The sequence below is a fragment of the Acipenser ruthenus genome, unplaced genomic scaffold, assembly GCF_902713425.1.
Source record: "Acipenser ruthenus unplaced genomic scaffold, fAciRut3.2 maternal haplotype, whole genome shotgun sequence".
Classification (NCBI taxonomy): Eukaryota; Metazoa; Chordata; class Actinopteri; order Acipenseriformes; family Acipenseridae; genus Acipenser; species Acipenser ruthenus.
The window spans coordinates 6,597-22,758 of record NW_026708488.1 but is presented as its reverse complement, the minus strand read 5'-3'; the positions used below and the strand labels follow the sequence as shown (position 1 = coordinate 22,758).

The 16,162-nt window shown below is 45.7% G+C and overlaps 1 protein-coding gene and 1 long non-coding RNA gene across 2 annotated transcripts; both read left to right on the top strand.

Annotated features, from left to right (window-relative positions):
- The first annotated feature begins 336 nt into the window (after positions 1-336).
- On the top strand, positions 337-1,269 carry LOC131733548 (uncharacterized). Its single transcript, XR_009326354.1, has 3 exons — positions 337-442; positions 546-572; positions 1,133-1,269. It is a non-coding gene; the product is annotated as an uncharacterized LOC131733548 (long non-coding RNA).
- Positions 1,270-5,961: 4,692 nt separating this feature from the next.
- LOC117414335 (E3 ubiquitin-protein ligase TRIM38-like) lies at positions 5,962-15,382 on the top strand. Its single transcript, XM_059021210.1, has 5 exons — positions 5,962-5,979; positions 6,582-6,645; positions 6,788-6,814; positions 7,560-8,147; positions 13,397-15,382. Exons 1-5 carry the CDS (start codon positions 5,962-5,964, stop codon positions 13,945-13,947), a joined length of 1,248 nt encoding a protein of 415 aa, XP_058877193.1. The 3' UTR covers positions 13,948-15,382.
- The last annotated feature ends 780 nt before the right edge of the window (positions 15,383-16,162 follow it).

Sequence of the window (16,162 nt, the reverse complement as noted above, 5' to 3'; positions counted from 1 at the left end):
ACTATGAGGGGGTGTGGCTCAGTGTTGGGAGGGGTGTGTGGAATGCACACTATGAGGGGGTGTGGCTCAGTGTTGGGAGGGGTGTGGTCAGTGTTGGGAGGGGTGTGTGGAATGCTCACTATGAGGGGTGTGGCTCAGTGTTGGGAGGGGTGTGTGGAATGCTCACTATGAGGGGGTGTGGCTCAGTGTTGGGAGGGGTGTGTGGAATGCTCACTATGAGGGGTGTGGCTCAGTGTTGGGAGGGGTGTGTGGAATGCTCACTATGAGGGGTGTGGCTCAGTGTTGGGAGGGGTGTGTGTGTTCCAGTGTGTTGAGCTGCTGTGTTGTTTTCCAGAGGATTTTTTCCCAGGAGTCTCTGGGTGGATGGTGGCTTTCTTCTTGACTTTAGCTCTCAGTATTGGAGCCATTCCTCTGCTGGTGATCCAATAGAGAAGAATGGATGGTATGAACTTTTTCATTATCATGAGGCATTTCATATAGCTCTGTGCATTTTAAACATGTCAAACAGGTTTACAATAATATGGACTGTTCTGTTTTTCTTCTAGCCATGGAGAGACAGTTTGAGCCTATGGGTAAGTAAAGCACTTAATGAAGAGATGCTGAAAACCCATTCCAGGTTTCTGCAGCAGTATCTTAAACTACCACACCCATAAATAAAGACATCCCTGGACAGGAAATCCAGCTCATTAGAAATGATTATAAATAATAATAAATATAATTGTTTTTATACATTGCAATTGTTATTTTATTGTTTCCAGGACCCTTTTGTAAATGAGACCTGATTAAATAAATTAATAAATTAAATCTCATGGTTAAATAAATTAATCTATTAAAATTTAAATTTAAAAAAAAGTTGGGGTGGGGATTTGGACACAAAGGTTTAGGAATATAAATATTTCCTTATGAAGGGGTGTTGAAAATTGTAACAATTTTAGTTTGTATGTTTCATATACTTCGCAGATAGCAGATTCATTTTCACATGGACATCCTGTTCATTTAACTGGTTGTGTTTTTCATACTGCAATTTAATCTGTACTGTAGCTGAAATAACCCCACACTGTTCTGTCTGATTCATTTGAATCTGTACTGGAAATGAAATAACCACACACTTTTGTCTGATTCATTTTTTTAGCTGCTCAGCGCCTTCGTGAGGAACTTGGTAAGAACTGTTTTCATAACTTTATTTGTAGAATTACTGTAAATGTTTCTGTCTATCTATCTATCTGTCTATCTATCTACTCATGCTGTCTGTCTGTCGCTGTGTCTGTTGGGAGTGCTTGTAGAATATGGAGCTCAGAGTGAGTGGGGGATTCTCCTCTGCGTTTGCAGAGTGCGGAGCTCAGAGTGAGTGAGGGGTTCTCCTCTGCGTGTGCAGAGTGCAGAGCTCAGAGTGAGTGAGGGGTTCTCCTCTGTGTGTGCAGAGTGCGGAGCTCAGAGTGAGTGAGGGGTTCTCCTCTGCGTGTGCAGAGTGTGGAGCTCAGAGTGAGTGAGTGGTTCTCCTCTGCGTGTGCAGAGTGCGGAGCTCAGAGTGAGTGAGGGGTTCTCCTCTGCGTGTGCAGAGTGCGGAGCTCAGAGTGAGTGAGGGGTTCTCCTCTGCGTGTGCAGAGTGCGGAGCTCAGAGTGAGTGAGGGGTTCTCCTCTGCGTGTGCAGAGTGCGGAGCTCAGAGTGAGTGAGTGGTTCTCCTCTGCGTGTGCAGAGTGCGGAGCTCAGAGTGAGTGAGGGGTTCTCCTCTGCGTGTGCAGAGTGCAGAGCTCAGAGTGAGTGAGGGGTTCTCCTCTGTGTGTGCAGAGTGCGGAGCTCAGAGTGAGTGAGGGGTTCTCCTCTGCGTGTGCAGAGTGTGGAGCTCAGAGTGAGTGAGTGGTTCTCCTCTGCGTGTGCAGAGTGCGGAGCTCAGAGTGAGTGAGGGGTTCTCCTCTGTGTGTGCAGAGTGCGGAGTTCAGAGTGAGTGAGGGGTTCTCCTCTGCGTGTGCAGAGTGAGGAGCTCAGAGTGAGTGAGGGGTTCTCTGTGTGGTTGCAGAGTGTGGAGCTCAGAGTGAGTGAGGGGTTCTCTGTGTGTGTGCAGAGTGTGGAGCTCAGAGTGAGTGAGGGGTTCTCCTCTGCGTGTGCAGAGTGCGGAGTTCAGAGTGAGTGAGGGGTTCTCCTCTGCGTGTGCAGAGTGTGGAGCTCAGAGTGAGTGAGTGGTTCTCCTCTGCGTGTGCAGAGTGCGGAGCTCAGAGTGAGTGAGTGGTTCTCCTCTGCGTGTGCAGAGTGCGGAGCTCAGAGTGAGTGAGGGGTTCTCTGTGTGTGTGCAGAGTGCAGAGCTCAGAGTGAGTGAGGGGTTCTCCTCTGCGTGTGCAGAGTGCGGAGCTCAGAGTGAGTGAGTGGTTCTCCTCTGCGTGTGCAGAGTGCGGAGCTCAGAGTGAGTGAGGGGTTCTCTGTGTGTGTGCAGAGTGCGGAGCTCAGAGTGAGTGAGTGGTTCTCTGTGTGTGTGCAGAGTGCGGAGCTCAGAGTGAGTGAGGGGTTCTCCTCTGCGTGTGCAGAGTGCGGAGCTCAGAGTGAGTGAGTGGTTCTCCTCTGCGTGTGCAGAGTGCGGAGCTCAGAGTGAGTGAGGGGTTCTCTGTGTGTGTGCAGAGTGCGGAGCTCAGAGTGAGTGAGGGGTTCTCCTCTGCGTGTGCAGAGTGCGGAGCTCAGAGTGAGTGAGTGGTTCTCCTCTGCGTGTGCAGAGTGCGGAGCTCAGAGTGAGTGAGGGGTTCTCCTCTGCGTGTGCAGAGTGCGGAGCTCAGAGTGAGTGAGTGGTTCTCCTCTGCGTGTGCAGAGTGCGGAGCTCAGAGTGAGTGAGGGGTTCTCTGTGTGTGTGCAGAGTGCAGAGCTCAGAGTGAGTGAGGGGTTCTCCTCTTCGTGTGCAGAGTGTGGAGCTCAGAGTGAGTGAGTGGTTCTCCTCTGCGTGTGCAGAGTGCGGAGCTCAGAGTGAGTGAGGGGTTCTCTGTGTGTGTGCAGAGTGTGGAGCTCAGAGTGAGTGAGGGGTTCTCTGTGTGTGTGTAGAGTGTGGAGCTCAGAGTGAGTGAGGGGTTCTCTGTGTGTGTGCAGAGTGCGGAGCTCAGAGTGAGTGAGGGGTTCTCTGTGTGTGTGCAGAGTGCAGAGCTCAGAGTGAGTGAGGGGTTCTCCTCTTCGTGTGCAGAGTGTGGAGCTCAGAGTGAGTGAGTGGTTCTCCTCTGCGTGTGTAGAGTGCGGAGCTCAGAGTGAGTGACGGTTTCTCCTCTGCGTGTGCAGAGTGCGGAGCTCAGAGTGAGTGAGGGGTAAAAAGAAACTGATTAATAGTTGGGTCTTTTCTAAATTAACGGCCGTGATGGCCAAAGTCGGGGGGGTCCCAAGCAGATCAAGTCCCAATTCTGAAAATATTACACGGAGAAATGGTATAAAAATTGTAGTGAATGTGTCTGTCCCTGTTGAGAAATGTGTGGTCGAACTTAGAAAAGTAATCCGGTGTGAGAATATCAAGTCGGCTTCACGTATGAACAAGTTTGTTGTCGTGTTCCTGAGTAATGAAGTAATAGTTTTGGAAATTGTTCAGCAAGGTTTGGTTATTGATGGAGTGTTAGTGTCTGTTCTGCCTCTTGCGGCTCCCGCTAGGAAAATAACAATTTCTAATATTCCTCCTTTTCTGAAAAACTAACTTATAGTGAGAGCTAAGCCGTCATGGAAAAATAATGTCAAGCATTACAATGATTCCTCTGGGTTGTAAATCCCCTGAGTTAAAGCATGTAGTTTCATTCAGAAGACAGTTATATATGCTTCTGAACGACCTGAATGGAGAGCTAAATGTAGCTTTCAGGTTTCGATTGGATGTTAGCGAATACATCGTTTTTGCTTCTTCTGAAACAATGAAATGTTTTAAATGTGGCCGTAAAGGGCATATTGTGAAGAACTGCAAGAGGACTGTAAGAGAAACTGAAAGCGAGAAGGAAGAAGCCCTGGGGAGCCAGGGTGATGGACTCTCGGATCACAGCGCTGTAGATAGAAGAGCGGAGCAAGAGACTGAAGAGCTCCAACCTGGTTTGGTTGAGTCTGGTGTGGTCAGAGTTGTCAACAAGTCTCAAGTCAAGTCTCAAGTCAGCGCAGTATTCTTGTCTAGTGTAAAATCTCATATAAAATGAACTTGCTAGCTGTGTACAAAACTTTAAAAGGATTGAGAGACGAGAGCTTCATTCATTTTAATTAGCTGTTTTATTAAATCAAGTTCTTTGTAAAGCTTTACAGAGGACCCTTTCCAAATTGAGCTCTTTAAGGTAAGGCTTGATTTTTCTTTGTTATCTGTGCTGGAACACAGTGTATTTCGCTGTAGTCAGTATTGAAAACAAAAACATCTGCTCTGGGTCAAATACCATTGAATTAAAATAGCAAAATTAATAATAAAATAAAATAAAAAATACATCAGAATGATGTATTAATTTAGATGGTGTGGCCAAACAGTTATTTTATGTAACTTCTTACATCAGTGCAGTGAGTATAATGCCTGTAGGAGTGGAGGCACTTCGGTTTATGATTCAAAGCGAACTATTACATTTCAAAAAAATCAAGAGACAACATTGTTGCACTTAATCTGGATCTATGAGGGCGCATTATAATGCCTCCATGGCTGAATACTCGTTCGACAGGGGCACTTGTCGCAGGAATGGCTAATACTTTCACTGCCACTTGGAACAGCCGGGGGAAATCTTTTCGGTGCTGAAACCATAACTGTAAACATGCATGTGCTTCATCTGTACCATCATCAGCACAAAGCTGAAGATATTTTCCTAGTTCTGCTCAGATAGATATTTTCCCATCACTTTTGTTTCCCTTTCGCTGCCGGTACCCTGCAAACAGTCGTGGCTCCTTATGTGCTGGCTCTTCATCCTCCTCACTGCTGTTGCTGCTCTTCTCCAGTGTCAGCTTCATCCCCTCAAACTCAGCAATAAGCTGATCTAAAACAAATTTGGAGGAAAAGAAAGCAAAAGTACACAAAGTGATTCAAAATTAGGGCTGGCAATGATGCATTCCACATTTGTTCTCAACAGGATTTCTTCAGTACTCACTATTTTTGTTACCCAATCTTTCCTAATTATAATTATTTTATTATTTTATAAATTTGTTTTACAAAAGTTGGCAAAATCAATTCTAAAACCATCAGGCCCACGGCTCATTGCTCAGTCTGCCACTGCTACTTCTGACTACTGAGTTGATTTTGATTATGCCTAACACTGGCCACAGGTGGAACTTACATTTCATCAATCTTTGTTTCTAACACCCCTGACAGCTTAAAAACTTTAAGTGGTTTTATTTTAATAAACGGGAGGGCATTAAATGTGGTAACAATAGCAATACCTTTCACATGTTTCTTCACTTCCACCTTGATATCATCTGGTGCCAGGACATCGTGTTTGAGCCAGAGTAGGCAAAAAGCTGGATCTAGGAGTGCTGCTACAATGTAGAGAAAGTCTCCGAAGGGAAGACCATCAACATCGTCTGAACACTCTTCCATCTGAACGTTGACAAATACCCCCTTAAACCTCTTCTTTAGAGACTCTTCGAGTACCTTTACCAGGCCACTCAAGTAGCGAACCTGCAAATGTATACTGTGACGGTGGTGGTTCAATGACAGGATACATGGCACCACAGCACTGATTGTGACAACTTTCTGTCCCTGAGTTAGGTCTGTTGCATCAAGGAATGGTTCCAGAATGTCAACCAGTTCTTTCAATTGTTCCAATTGTTCTGTTCAATTGTCAATATTTGTTAATATTTATGCACCAAACGATGGGAGAGAGAGGGTGCTGTTTTTTCAGACTCTCAATGGAGTTATAGCCCTGAGTCAGACTGAAGAAGTGGTTTTATTAGCTGGTGATTTTAATTGTACAGTTGACAACAAGCTAGACAGAAATAGCCCAGAGCCTCACCCCAGGTCAGTTAAGGAGCTGGTTACTGTTTTAACAGCGCATGATATGGAGGATGTGTGGAGAGTAATGAATCCTTATGTTAAGCACTATACCTGGGCTAAGGGGAGCCAGAGGAGTTCATTTCTCTGGAGAGATGTGTGCTGGCTATCGGGGAGGTGGGGGCTGTCAGAACAAGCCAAGCTGACAGAGGAGTTCATTTCTCTGGAGAGATGTGCGCTAGCTATCAGGGAGGTGGGGGCTGTCAGAACAAGCCAAGCTGACAGAGGAGTTCATTTCTCTGGAGAGGTGTGTGCTGGCTATCGGGGAGGTGGGGGGCTGTCAGAACAAGCCAAGCTGACAGAGGAGTTCATTTCTCTGGAGAGATGTGTGCTGGCTATCGGGGAGGTGGGGGCTGTCAGAACAAGCCAAGCTGAAAGAGGAGTTCATTTCTCTGGAGAGATGTGTGCTGGCTATCGGGGAGGTGGGGGCTGTCAGAACAAGCCAAGCTGAAAGAGGAGTTCATTTCTCTGGAGAGATGTGTGCTGGCTATCGGGGAGGTGGAGGAGCTGTCAGAACAAGCCAAGCTGACAGAGGAGTTCATTTCTCTGTTTCCTATCACCCCTGGCAACCCTACTGTATTTACATGCAACTCTCCACGATAGTCTGCAATAGATTTTACACCTCAGTGTGCAGAATGTAATCCAGCTCTCTTCTTTTTACAGTCTGTAAAGCGAGAGGTCCTTAAATCAGGTATGTAGCGTGTGTGGAAATCCACAGCCTGACTCACCCCAGCACAGCCCCCCTGGTTAGTGTGTGCTGCACATCTTCTGAACTGTAGAAAGTACAGGAGGAGTGATTGTAAAATAATGCTCTCTTTATTTCTGTGTTCTAGAATGGAAGTGGATCCTCAGCTCAGCAGGTATGTGTCTCTTCAATGGATTCCTTTCACAGTGGAGGGTAAAAGAACAGCGAGGAGCCCCGTCTCACTCACTGTGTTTACATCTATAATAAAAAGTGACTTCATGTTAGCAGGTTCATGTAAACCCTGCATGCTAAAGGTGCTGGTGACCATGGCATTGACCTCATATGAATGCCACACTGAGATTTGAGATTCCTACTGTATAGAGACACAACACTTTGAGTAAACTGTCTTCATGTTTGGTAAACAGCTGTATTCTTTGAGTTTCTTTGCTGGAGTCCAGTAACAATTACCCCTTTGCTGCCACTTTGCTTTTTTTTTTACCTTTGGCCATATAATTGATAACATTATTATTATTATTATTATTGGCATGGTGGTTAGCGCTGCTGCCTCACAGCTCCAAGGTCCTTGGTTCGAGTCCGGCCTCAGGGGTCTGTCTGTGTGGAGTTTGCATGTTCTCCCTGTGTTCACTGGGTTTCCTCCCACAGTCCAAAGACATGCTGGCTAGGTGGATTTGCCTCTCTAAATTGCCTCTTAGTTGCTCTGCGATGGACTGGCGTCCCATCCAGGGTGTAGAGTCCCACCTTGCGCCCCTGTGTCTGTCGGGTTAGGCTCCGGCTCACCGCAACCCTCTATAGGATTAAGCGGTTATAGATAATGGATGGATTATTATTATTATTATTATTATTATTATTATTATTATTATTATTATTATTATTATTGTTGTATCCTCTCTTCTTCACAGTTGACAGTTTGACTCTGAACCTCGATACAGCACACCCCCGGCTCACCCTGCCTGTGGATGGGAAACAATTGAGAGGGAAAAGGCAGGATTATAACAGTTCTCAGAGATTTGATTACAGGCGCTGTGTGCTGGGCAAGGAGTGCTTCACCTCAGGGAGACACTACTGGGAGCTGGGGGTGGGAGAGAATACATTCTGGAGATTAGGAGTCAGCAGAGAGTCTGCCCAGAGGAAGGGGAAGTTCAGTATAACCACCCAGCAGGGTTACTGGACTGTGGGGTGGGATGGAGATGAAGATAAAGATGAGTTCATTGCTCTCACTGACCCCCAGACCCCCCACCCCCTGAGCCTGAAGCCCCAGAAGCTGGGGGTATATCTGGATTATGAGGAAGGACAGCTCTCCTTTTACAATGTGGAGACCAGATCTCACATCTACACTTTCACTGACATGGAGTTCAAGCCCAATAAGAAACTCTATCCATTCTTCTGGACTTGGGATGAGAAAACAGACCTTGCACTGGTGTCCCCGGGGAAGATGAATGACAGCTCTTTCTTTCTTCTAGTCTGGAAATGGATTCTTGCTGCATCAGGTGCTGGTTCACTTTACTACTTGTTTGCTAGGGGCTGATATGCTTGTTGATTTATTATTCATTTCTATAACTCCTATCTGGTTTGAAGTGTTACAGAACACCCTTTAGTGTTTTCAACAAACACACAGCTAACCATTGCTTTTCATAATAATAACAACATGGGTCATGCAGGTTTTATTATTTTATAGTATTGATAAGTTCATGTCATAATAAAACGTCTGCAGTTGTTACAATAACAGCAGTGTTTAAGTTTAAATTACAGAACACGCTTTAGTGTTTATAACAAACACACTCTTTCCATTGCTGTCTCCTGTGATAAACGCATTGCTGAGATATCTTTACAACATCATATCAATTGTTTTGATATTTTTATTCACTAAATTAACTAAGAAATGAAGGCGATGGCAAAACACATTGTGAGGATTGTGTCACACCTCCATGTGTACCTGCCTGACTCTTCACAGAGTGTGAGGATTGCGTCACACCTCCATGTGTACCTGCCTGACTCTTCACACAGTGTGAGGATTGTGTCACACCTCCATGTGTACCTGCCTGACTCTTCAAACAGCGTGAGGATTGTGTCACACCTCCATGTGTACCTGCCTGACTCTTCACACAGTGTGAGGATTGTGTCACACCTCCATGTGTACCTGCCTGACTCTTCACACAGTGTGAGGATTGTGTCACACCTCCATGTGTACCTGCCTGACTCTTCACACATGTTCTGTTTTAAATAGGGATGTGCATGATGCTGATACAGTGTAGTGATGGGCCTTCTGCAGCTCAGGGCTGCTGTGTTTGAGCATCTCGGTACTGATGCTGTCGGGCCACAGGCTTTCCTGGGTTTGAGTCCCTGGAGCTTCTCTGCTAGCTCCTGCGGGGAAATTGGGAATTCAAGCGGATTTTGGTTGTCTTTAACAGATAGTTCTAATGATTTAAGTTTTTCCCGAATTAAATTTTGCTCTGTTGTAAAATCTTCTTGTTGGGTTTCTTTGTAAAGATTTTCAAAATACTTTTTCCAAATACGCACCCACTCGATATATCGCGGGTGTCGGGGTCCAATACAAATCCGCTATATATCGAGTGCTGCGATACAGCGAGAGACCCATAAAAAACAAATAGGCTGATAACAAATACTGTACATCCACTCCCTCGTTTTATCAGGGGCGTCAGGGTCCAGTATAAATCCTCTACGCAACCCGCTTTCTCTCATTTTTCAAATAAAAAGCAGCACACCGTTTTAATTCGTACTATGGAGGGTAATTGCCTCTCATCAACCTGAGTCCAGTTAATTTCATGAGTCTTCCTCTCCTTTCTCAAATTCCCAAACCCGCTGCATTGAAAGAATCCACTCCCAACAGACTTGTTGCTAGGGAGCTGACGTCACTGCCTTGTGGCTTTTGCTAGAGCATTGCTGCTGCCACACGTGAACACCTTGCTGGCTAAAATAAAAACCGCTTCAGCAAGTATATATTTAATTAGCTTTGTGTTATTGTGCAATGCATGTGTGTATGATAACAGTACGATATTAATGCTTTGTTTTTAATTGTTTTGTATATTGTTGTTTGTGATGTGCAGTACAGAATAAAACGCACAGTAATTCTAAGTGCCGATTGTATATTACAGGTAAGGCATGAGCAGCTAGACAGTAAAAATGGGGAGCCGACTCCAGGAGCGCGATATTTCCGAATCCGCAGGATAGCGAGGGCCGATATAACGAGGGGTGGGTGTAGTTCCATTTTGTATTGCCAGTTCTTGTTTCTGTGTGGAGTTCATATTGTTCCACATTTCCAGAACTGATTTTGGTTAATAGATTCCTCCATGTCTGTGAGGGTTGTGTTCATGTGTTTCTCTTTGCTCTGTTTCAGGGTGTGTTTGTGTTGCTTTAGGGTCTCGCAGTACCTGAGGTGTAAATCTGGGTTGTGTGGCTGATGATGTTTTTGATTTGATTCTTGTCTTAGTTTTTTCCTTATTGTTTCACATTCATCATCAAACCATTTTTCTTTGGGTTTGTGCTTCTGATTGTTTTTTACTTGTTCATTTTTTTTAGATTTGCCTTGCTTGCTGTTTTTTCTAATATTTCATTCATGTGTTTAACTGCCAGATTTACTCCTCTCACATTAGGCTGGCACTGTGTGATTTGGAAGGTGTCAGTAAGGTTAGTGATTTCAGGAGAGCCAGTTGCTTTATCGAATTCCTCTGTGCTGTTTGGAGCCCATTTATAAGTATGGTTCAGATGGTACAGCTTGCATGGCTGTATTAGTGTGTTACTGGGCTGTCCTGTTCTTTGTAGGAACACAGTAATTTGACTGTGGTCTGACAGAGGTGTTTGTGGCCTGACAGTGAATGCATTAATAAAGGAGGGGTCCAGGTCAGTGATGGCGTAATCAACTACGCTAGTCCCAAGAGCTGAGCAGTATGTGAATCTACCTAAAGAGTCCCCTCTGATCCTACCATTAATGATGTACAGACCCCAGGCTTGAAAGAGATGCACTAACTGCCTCCCATTTGTGTTCACAATACAATCAGGGTTGTTTCTGTGGATTGAGGTAGGTGTGAGGTACAGAGGGGTTTGTCCAAATACATGGCTGTTACCTTGTGTGCTTCTACAGTCAGGCTCTGTTCATGTTCTGGTGTTGAAATCCCCACAGAGCAGCACATTTCCCTGGGTCTGGAAATGGCTGATCTCTGTGTGGAGGGTATGAAAATATTCCTCATTGTAGTTTGTGGGAGGGAGGGGTGTAGGCTGCACACAGGTAAACGTCAGTTTCACCTTGGACTGCGTTTTTGTTTATTTTGAACCGTGTGTGTGTCTGTCCTTGTTTAATTGAGCTGATGGATTGGGCGAGCTCCCCTCTGTGCCACACTAGTATTCCCCCCGAGTCCCTGCCGTGTGTGACTGTGCTGTGTTTCAGGGAGGGCACTATGATCTCCCTGTAGCCTGAGGGACAGTGAGTGGCACATCTGCACGGCACCACGTCTCTAATAGGATCATAATATCAATATTATTTACATTGAGAACAAACTCAGAGTCTGTGCTCTTCAGCCTGAAGACCGAGGAGTACAGACCCTGGATGTTCAGCAGCTGATTGAAGGAGATCTCATCTTTTCTCTTTTTTCTTTTAAATTTCTATTATTTGTAATAAAAGAAGATGCAAATTACAACATTAAGTAAATATGTAGATGTGTCTATGCAGTGATACACACACACGCACACACACGCGCACACACACACATTGTTTTTCTTCATATTCATATCCCATTCGTTTCTGGTATTTTCCCAGGTAAACTAGGGTTTCCTGTGTCCTACCCGAGTGCTGCGGGTCCCTCAGTCCAGCAGTCTTGAGCAGAGGGTGTTGAGGAGCTGTTTTATCTCGCCCAGCTCAGTGGTGGCAGGGGGGCTGGCTGACAGAGGGCTCCAGCGTAGCTGAGCTGGTGCTGCGGCTGGTTGGTGCGCGGAGGGGCTCTGGGTCTGGCTGGTCCTGGTTGGGCTGTGCTGCTCCTGGTTGCAATGGCTCAGGCAGTGTTGGGTCGTGCTGTGCTGTGTGGGTGAGGGGTGGGTTGGCCCCTCGCAGGTGTGTGTCCTGTGGCTCCAGGGGGTCTCCTCACTGGTGTGTGTCCTGTGGCTCCAGGGGGTCTCCTCACTGGTGTGTGTCTTGTGGCTCCAGGGGGTCTCCTCACTGGTGTGTGTCTTGTGGCTCCAGGGGGTCTCCTCACTGGTGTGTGTCCTGTGGCTCCAGGGGGTCTCCTCACTGGTGTGTGTCCAGTGGCTCCAGGGGGTCTCCTCACTGGTGTGTGGCCTGTGGCTCCAGGGGGTCTCCTCACTGGTGTGTGTCCTGACTTAAATGTCAATGGAAAGTAACAAGGAATAATTAAACGTAAATTTAATGTGCAATTTAACATTAATTTAATATCAATTTAATATTAATTTATGCCACGTAATATAAAGCATTACCATTTTTTCTAATGAATAAGGTGATCAGTAATCGCGCATATTATTTTGTGGTTGCTTTATAAACCAGTCCTTAACAGAAAATAAATAAATAAAGAAATAAGATCCGTATATTGGAAATGTGCAAAGTATCTGAAAATCACATTCAATTCGGTCATTTTAAAAAATCCCATCTATTAACATTGCATGTATAAAAAAAAGCTGTACAGAAAAATCTCTTTCATGTTTCGTTTAGATTTTGTTTTTAATAGGCCTGCTTTAAATCTATTTTTCTGACGTGTTTACTGACATTTTTAAATACTATCTGTAACTTTTTAAAGTTATTATTAGTAGTAGTTAATCTAACTTTAATAATATGAAATGAAATTATTCGGTTTGTATTTGCAGTCAGCAGCATGTGAAACACAAACCCATATTTGTGTATTCGTGTGAAATCTTTTGGTACTTTATCGTTTGGGACAGTCCGACCTCGGGATCCATTCTCAAAACAAATCCACAGCACTCCTCTGTGCGCGCGTGTCCGTGGAATCTGACGTCACGTTCCACAGGCAGCTGCTTCTTTGAGCTGCAGTGTGAACACACCCGCGCTGGGGGGGCTCGGCTCGGCTCGGCTCGGCTCGGCTCGAGTGTGCTAGTCTGAAAAGGCTAAGATGTTTGGGCTCCAGATCTTGTTCACTCGCCGGTCACGGAAGAGCCTCCGTCAGGGTTTTCTCTCACACTTTCAGTTTGTGTTGTTCTTCTCCCCTCTTCAGGATCGCGTATCTCGCGGCTCATTGCGTTCACTGCGGTTTCCATGACAACAGAACACTGCTACAGTTTGAAATTCGAAGAATTGCTACAATTCCAACTGCGATTCCAAACTGACTTGAGTTCAGCCTGTCGATTTAAGAGACTTTACTGTACGAGGCGATCTCAGGGTTTAGTTAATATTTATATCTAGAAAATATTATTATTTCAAGATTAATTTTAATTGAAGTAAGAGGCTCAGCTTCTGCCTTTGTCATCTTTCTCTTTCTTTCTTTCTTTCTTTCTTTCTTTCTTTCTTTCTTTCTTTCGTTCCTCTTTTCTCTTATATTATTTTATAATAATAATACTGCTCATAATAATAATAATCTGTCTGAGACGTCATTTTAAGGTTTGGCTGGTTAAGAAAATGTCCTGTTAGGCCAGTTTTTTTTTTTTTTAACCCTTTTTGTGTAAATAATAATAATAATAATAATAATAATAATAATAATAATAATAATAATAATAATAATAATAATAATAATGATGATGATGTCTCCTCTCTGCTCCACAGTTGATGTGACTCTGGACCCTGATACAGCACAGCCCCAGCTCATCCTGTCTGCGAAGGGGAAACGAGTGAGAGAGGGAGAGACACGGCAGGATATCCCTGACAATCCAGAGAGATTTGATCGCTGGTGCTGTGTGCTGGGCAGGGAGGGCTTCACCTCGGGGAGACGATACTGGCAGGTGCAGGTGGGGGGGAATACATGGTGGATATTAGGAGTCAGCAGAGAGTCTGCCGAGAGGAAGGGGGGGATCAGCATGACCCCCCAGCAGGGTTACTGGACTGTGGAGTGGTGGAGTGGAGGTGGGTTCACTGCTCTCACTGACCCCCAGACCCCCCTCCCCCGGAGCCTGAAGCCCCTGAAGCTGGGGGTGTATCTGGATTATGAGGAAAGGCAGCTCTCCTTTTACAATGTGGAGACCAGATCTCACATCTACACTTTCACTGACATGGAGTTCAATCCTAATGAGAAACTCTATTCATTCTTCTGTACTTACAGTAATATAGACCTTGTGCTGGAGTCCCCTGACCCAGACCCTGTCAGCGCTGCAGATTAAACACACATTGCTGTCTGAACCAGACAATCTCCTCTTCACTTTCACTGACACTCTCTCTGCACTCTTCTGGGCTGATGAGAAAAAATCCTCTCTCTTCCACCCTCTTACCCTGAGCCCCTCCTCTTTATTTCTCTACACCCCCTTTCCTACTCTCCCTTCCTGTCTGCCTCTCTCTTTCCCCTCCACCTCTCCATCTCCAGATCCCTCTTTCTCTCATCTTCTACTCTCCTCTCTCTTTCTCTTCCCTCTGATATATTAATCCCCTCCCTTTCCACTCTCCATCTCTCCACCATCCTCTCTACTCTCTCTCTCTCCTCCATCTTCTCTACTCTCCCTCTCTCCTTCATCCTCTCTACTCTCTCTCCTCCATCTTCTCTACTCTCCCTTTCTCCACCCTGTCCTCTCTACTCTCCCTCTCTCCACCCTGCCTTCTCTACTCTCCCTCTCTCCACCCTGCCCTCTCTACTCCCTCTCTCCTCCATCCTCTCTACTCTTTCCTCTCTCCACTCTGCCTTCTCTACTCTCCCTCTCTCCTCCATCCTCTCTACTCTCCCTCTCTCCACCCTGCCTGCTCTACTCTCCCTCTCTTCACCCTGCCTGCTCTACTCTCCCTCTCTCCACTCTGCCTTCTCTACTCTCCCTCTCTCCTCCATCCTCTCTACTCTCCCTCTCTCCTCCATCCTCTCTACTCTCCCTCTCTCCTCCATCCTCTCTACTCTCCCTCTCTCCTCCATCCTCTCTACTCTCCCTCTCTCCACCCTGCCCTCTCTACTCTCCCTCTCTCCACCCTGCCTTATCTACTCTCCCTCTCTCCTCCATCCTCTCTACTCTCCCTCTCTCCACCCTGCCTGCTCTACTCTCCCTCTCTCCACCCTGCCTGCTCTACTCTCCCTCTCTCCTCCATCCTCTCTACTCTCCCTCTCTCCTCCATCCTCTCTACTCTCCCTCTCTCCACCCTGCCCTCTCTACTCTCCCTCTCTCCACCCTGCCTTATCTACTCTCCCTCTCTCCTCCATCCTCTCTACTCTCCCTCTCTCCTCCATCCTCTCTACTCTCCCTCTCTCCACCCTGCCTTCTCTACTCTCCCTCTCTCCTCCATCCTCTCTACTCTCCCTCTCTCCTCCCTGCCCTCTCTACTCTCCCTCTCTCCACTCTGCCTTCTCTACACTCCCTCTCTCCACCCTGCCCTCTCTACTCACCCTCTCTCCACCCAGCCTGCTAATAAATAAATAATGATAAAAGACTTTCTAGACAATAGATGAATGCATTATTTTCCATGTAATCAATATTTACACTGAAGCTGAGATGCTCCCTGAATATTATTCATTGCTAAACTCAGTGAACTGATTTCTGCTATTTTGATATGAATCTTCTGTTCTGTTTTTGTAGCGCATCTATTTTCTCTCTTTCTTGATAAAATGTATAAAAGATATAACGGTGTTGTGTGATTTACTGCTCAATTGTTTACCTCGGCAATCTTGAACTCGTAAAAAGAAAGACATTCATGACAGCAGAGTGCTGATTAAATGAGACCATTACACATATGAATGAATTGTATCCTTAACCTGGACATTTTAATTGTGATTCTTCACACATAACTCTCAACAATAACAAGCCTGTTGGGTCCATGAGCAGATTCTTCACAGAGACACTGTGCTCTAGTCTAGCTGCTATAGTCAATCAAACACTGTGCTCTAGTCTAGCTGCTATAGTCAATCAAACACTGTGCTCTAGTCTAGCTGCTATAGTTAGCAATCAAACACTGTGCTCTAGTCTAGCTGCTATAGTCAATCAAACACTGTGCTCTAGTCTAGCTGCTATAGTCAGCAATCAAACATATGTGCTACAGTGCTACACCCGGTTAAAGAAATCTCCGTTTGCAAGCCATGGTTTCAGTTAGGGTTGCACTTCCTTGTTGATCTGGAGGGTGAAATTGTCCCCTCCCCTTCGCTGGCTTCTTTCCTGTCATTAACCAATCAGCTGCTGCTCCCCCTGCTGACTGGCATGCCGTCAGCCAGTAACATGACCCAGAAGACACTGCAGAGGTGAAGTGAGGCGGGGAGTTCAGCAGCCTTCCCGAGTGCGAGGCACAGAAACAGAACTTCCTTTAATCCAGTGATCATGTCAAACCCAGGTCTGCGAGAACATCTTTCAAAAACTGGACATCTGAGAGCTAATGCAACTTCCAAGCAGGTCATATTTATCAAATTATTTT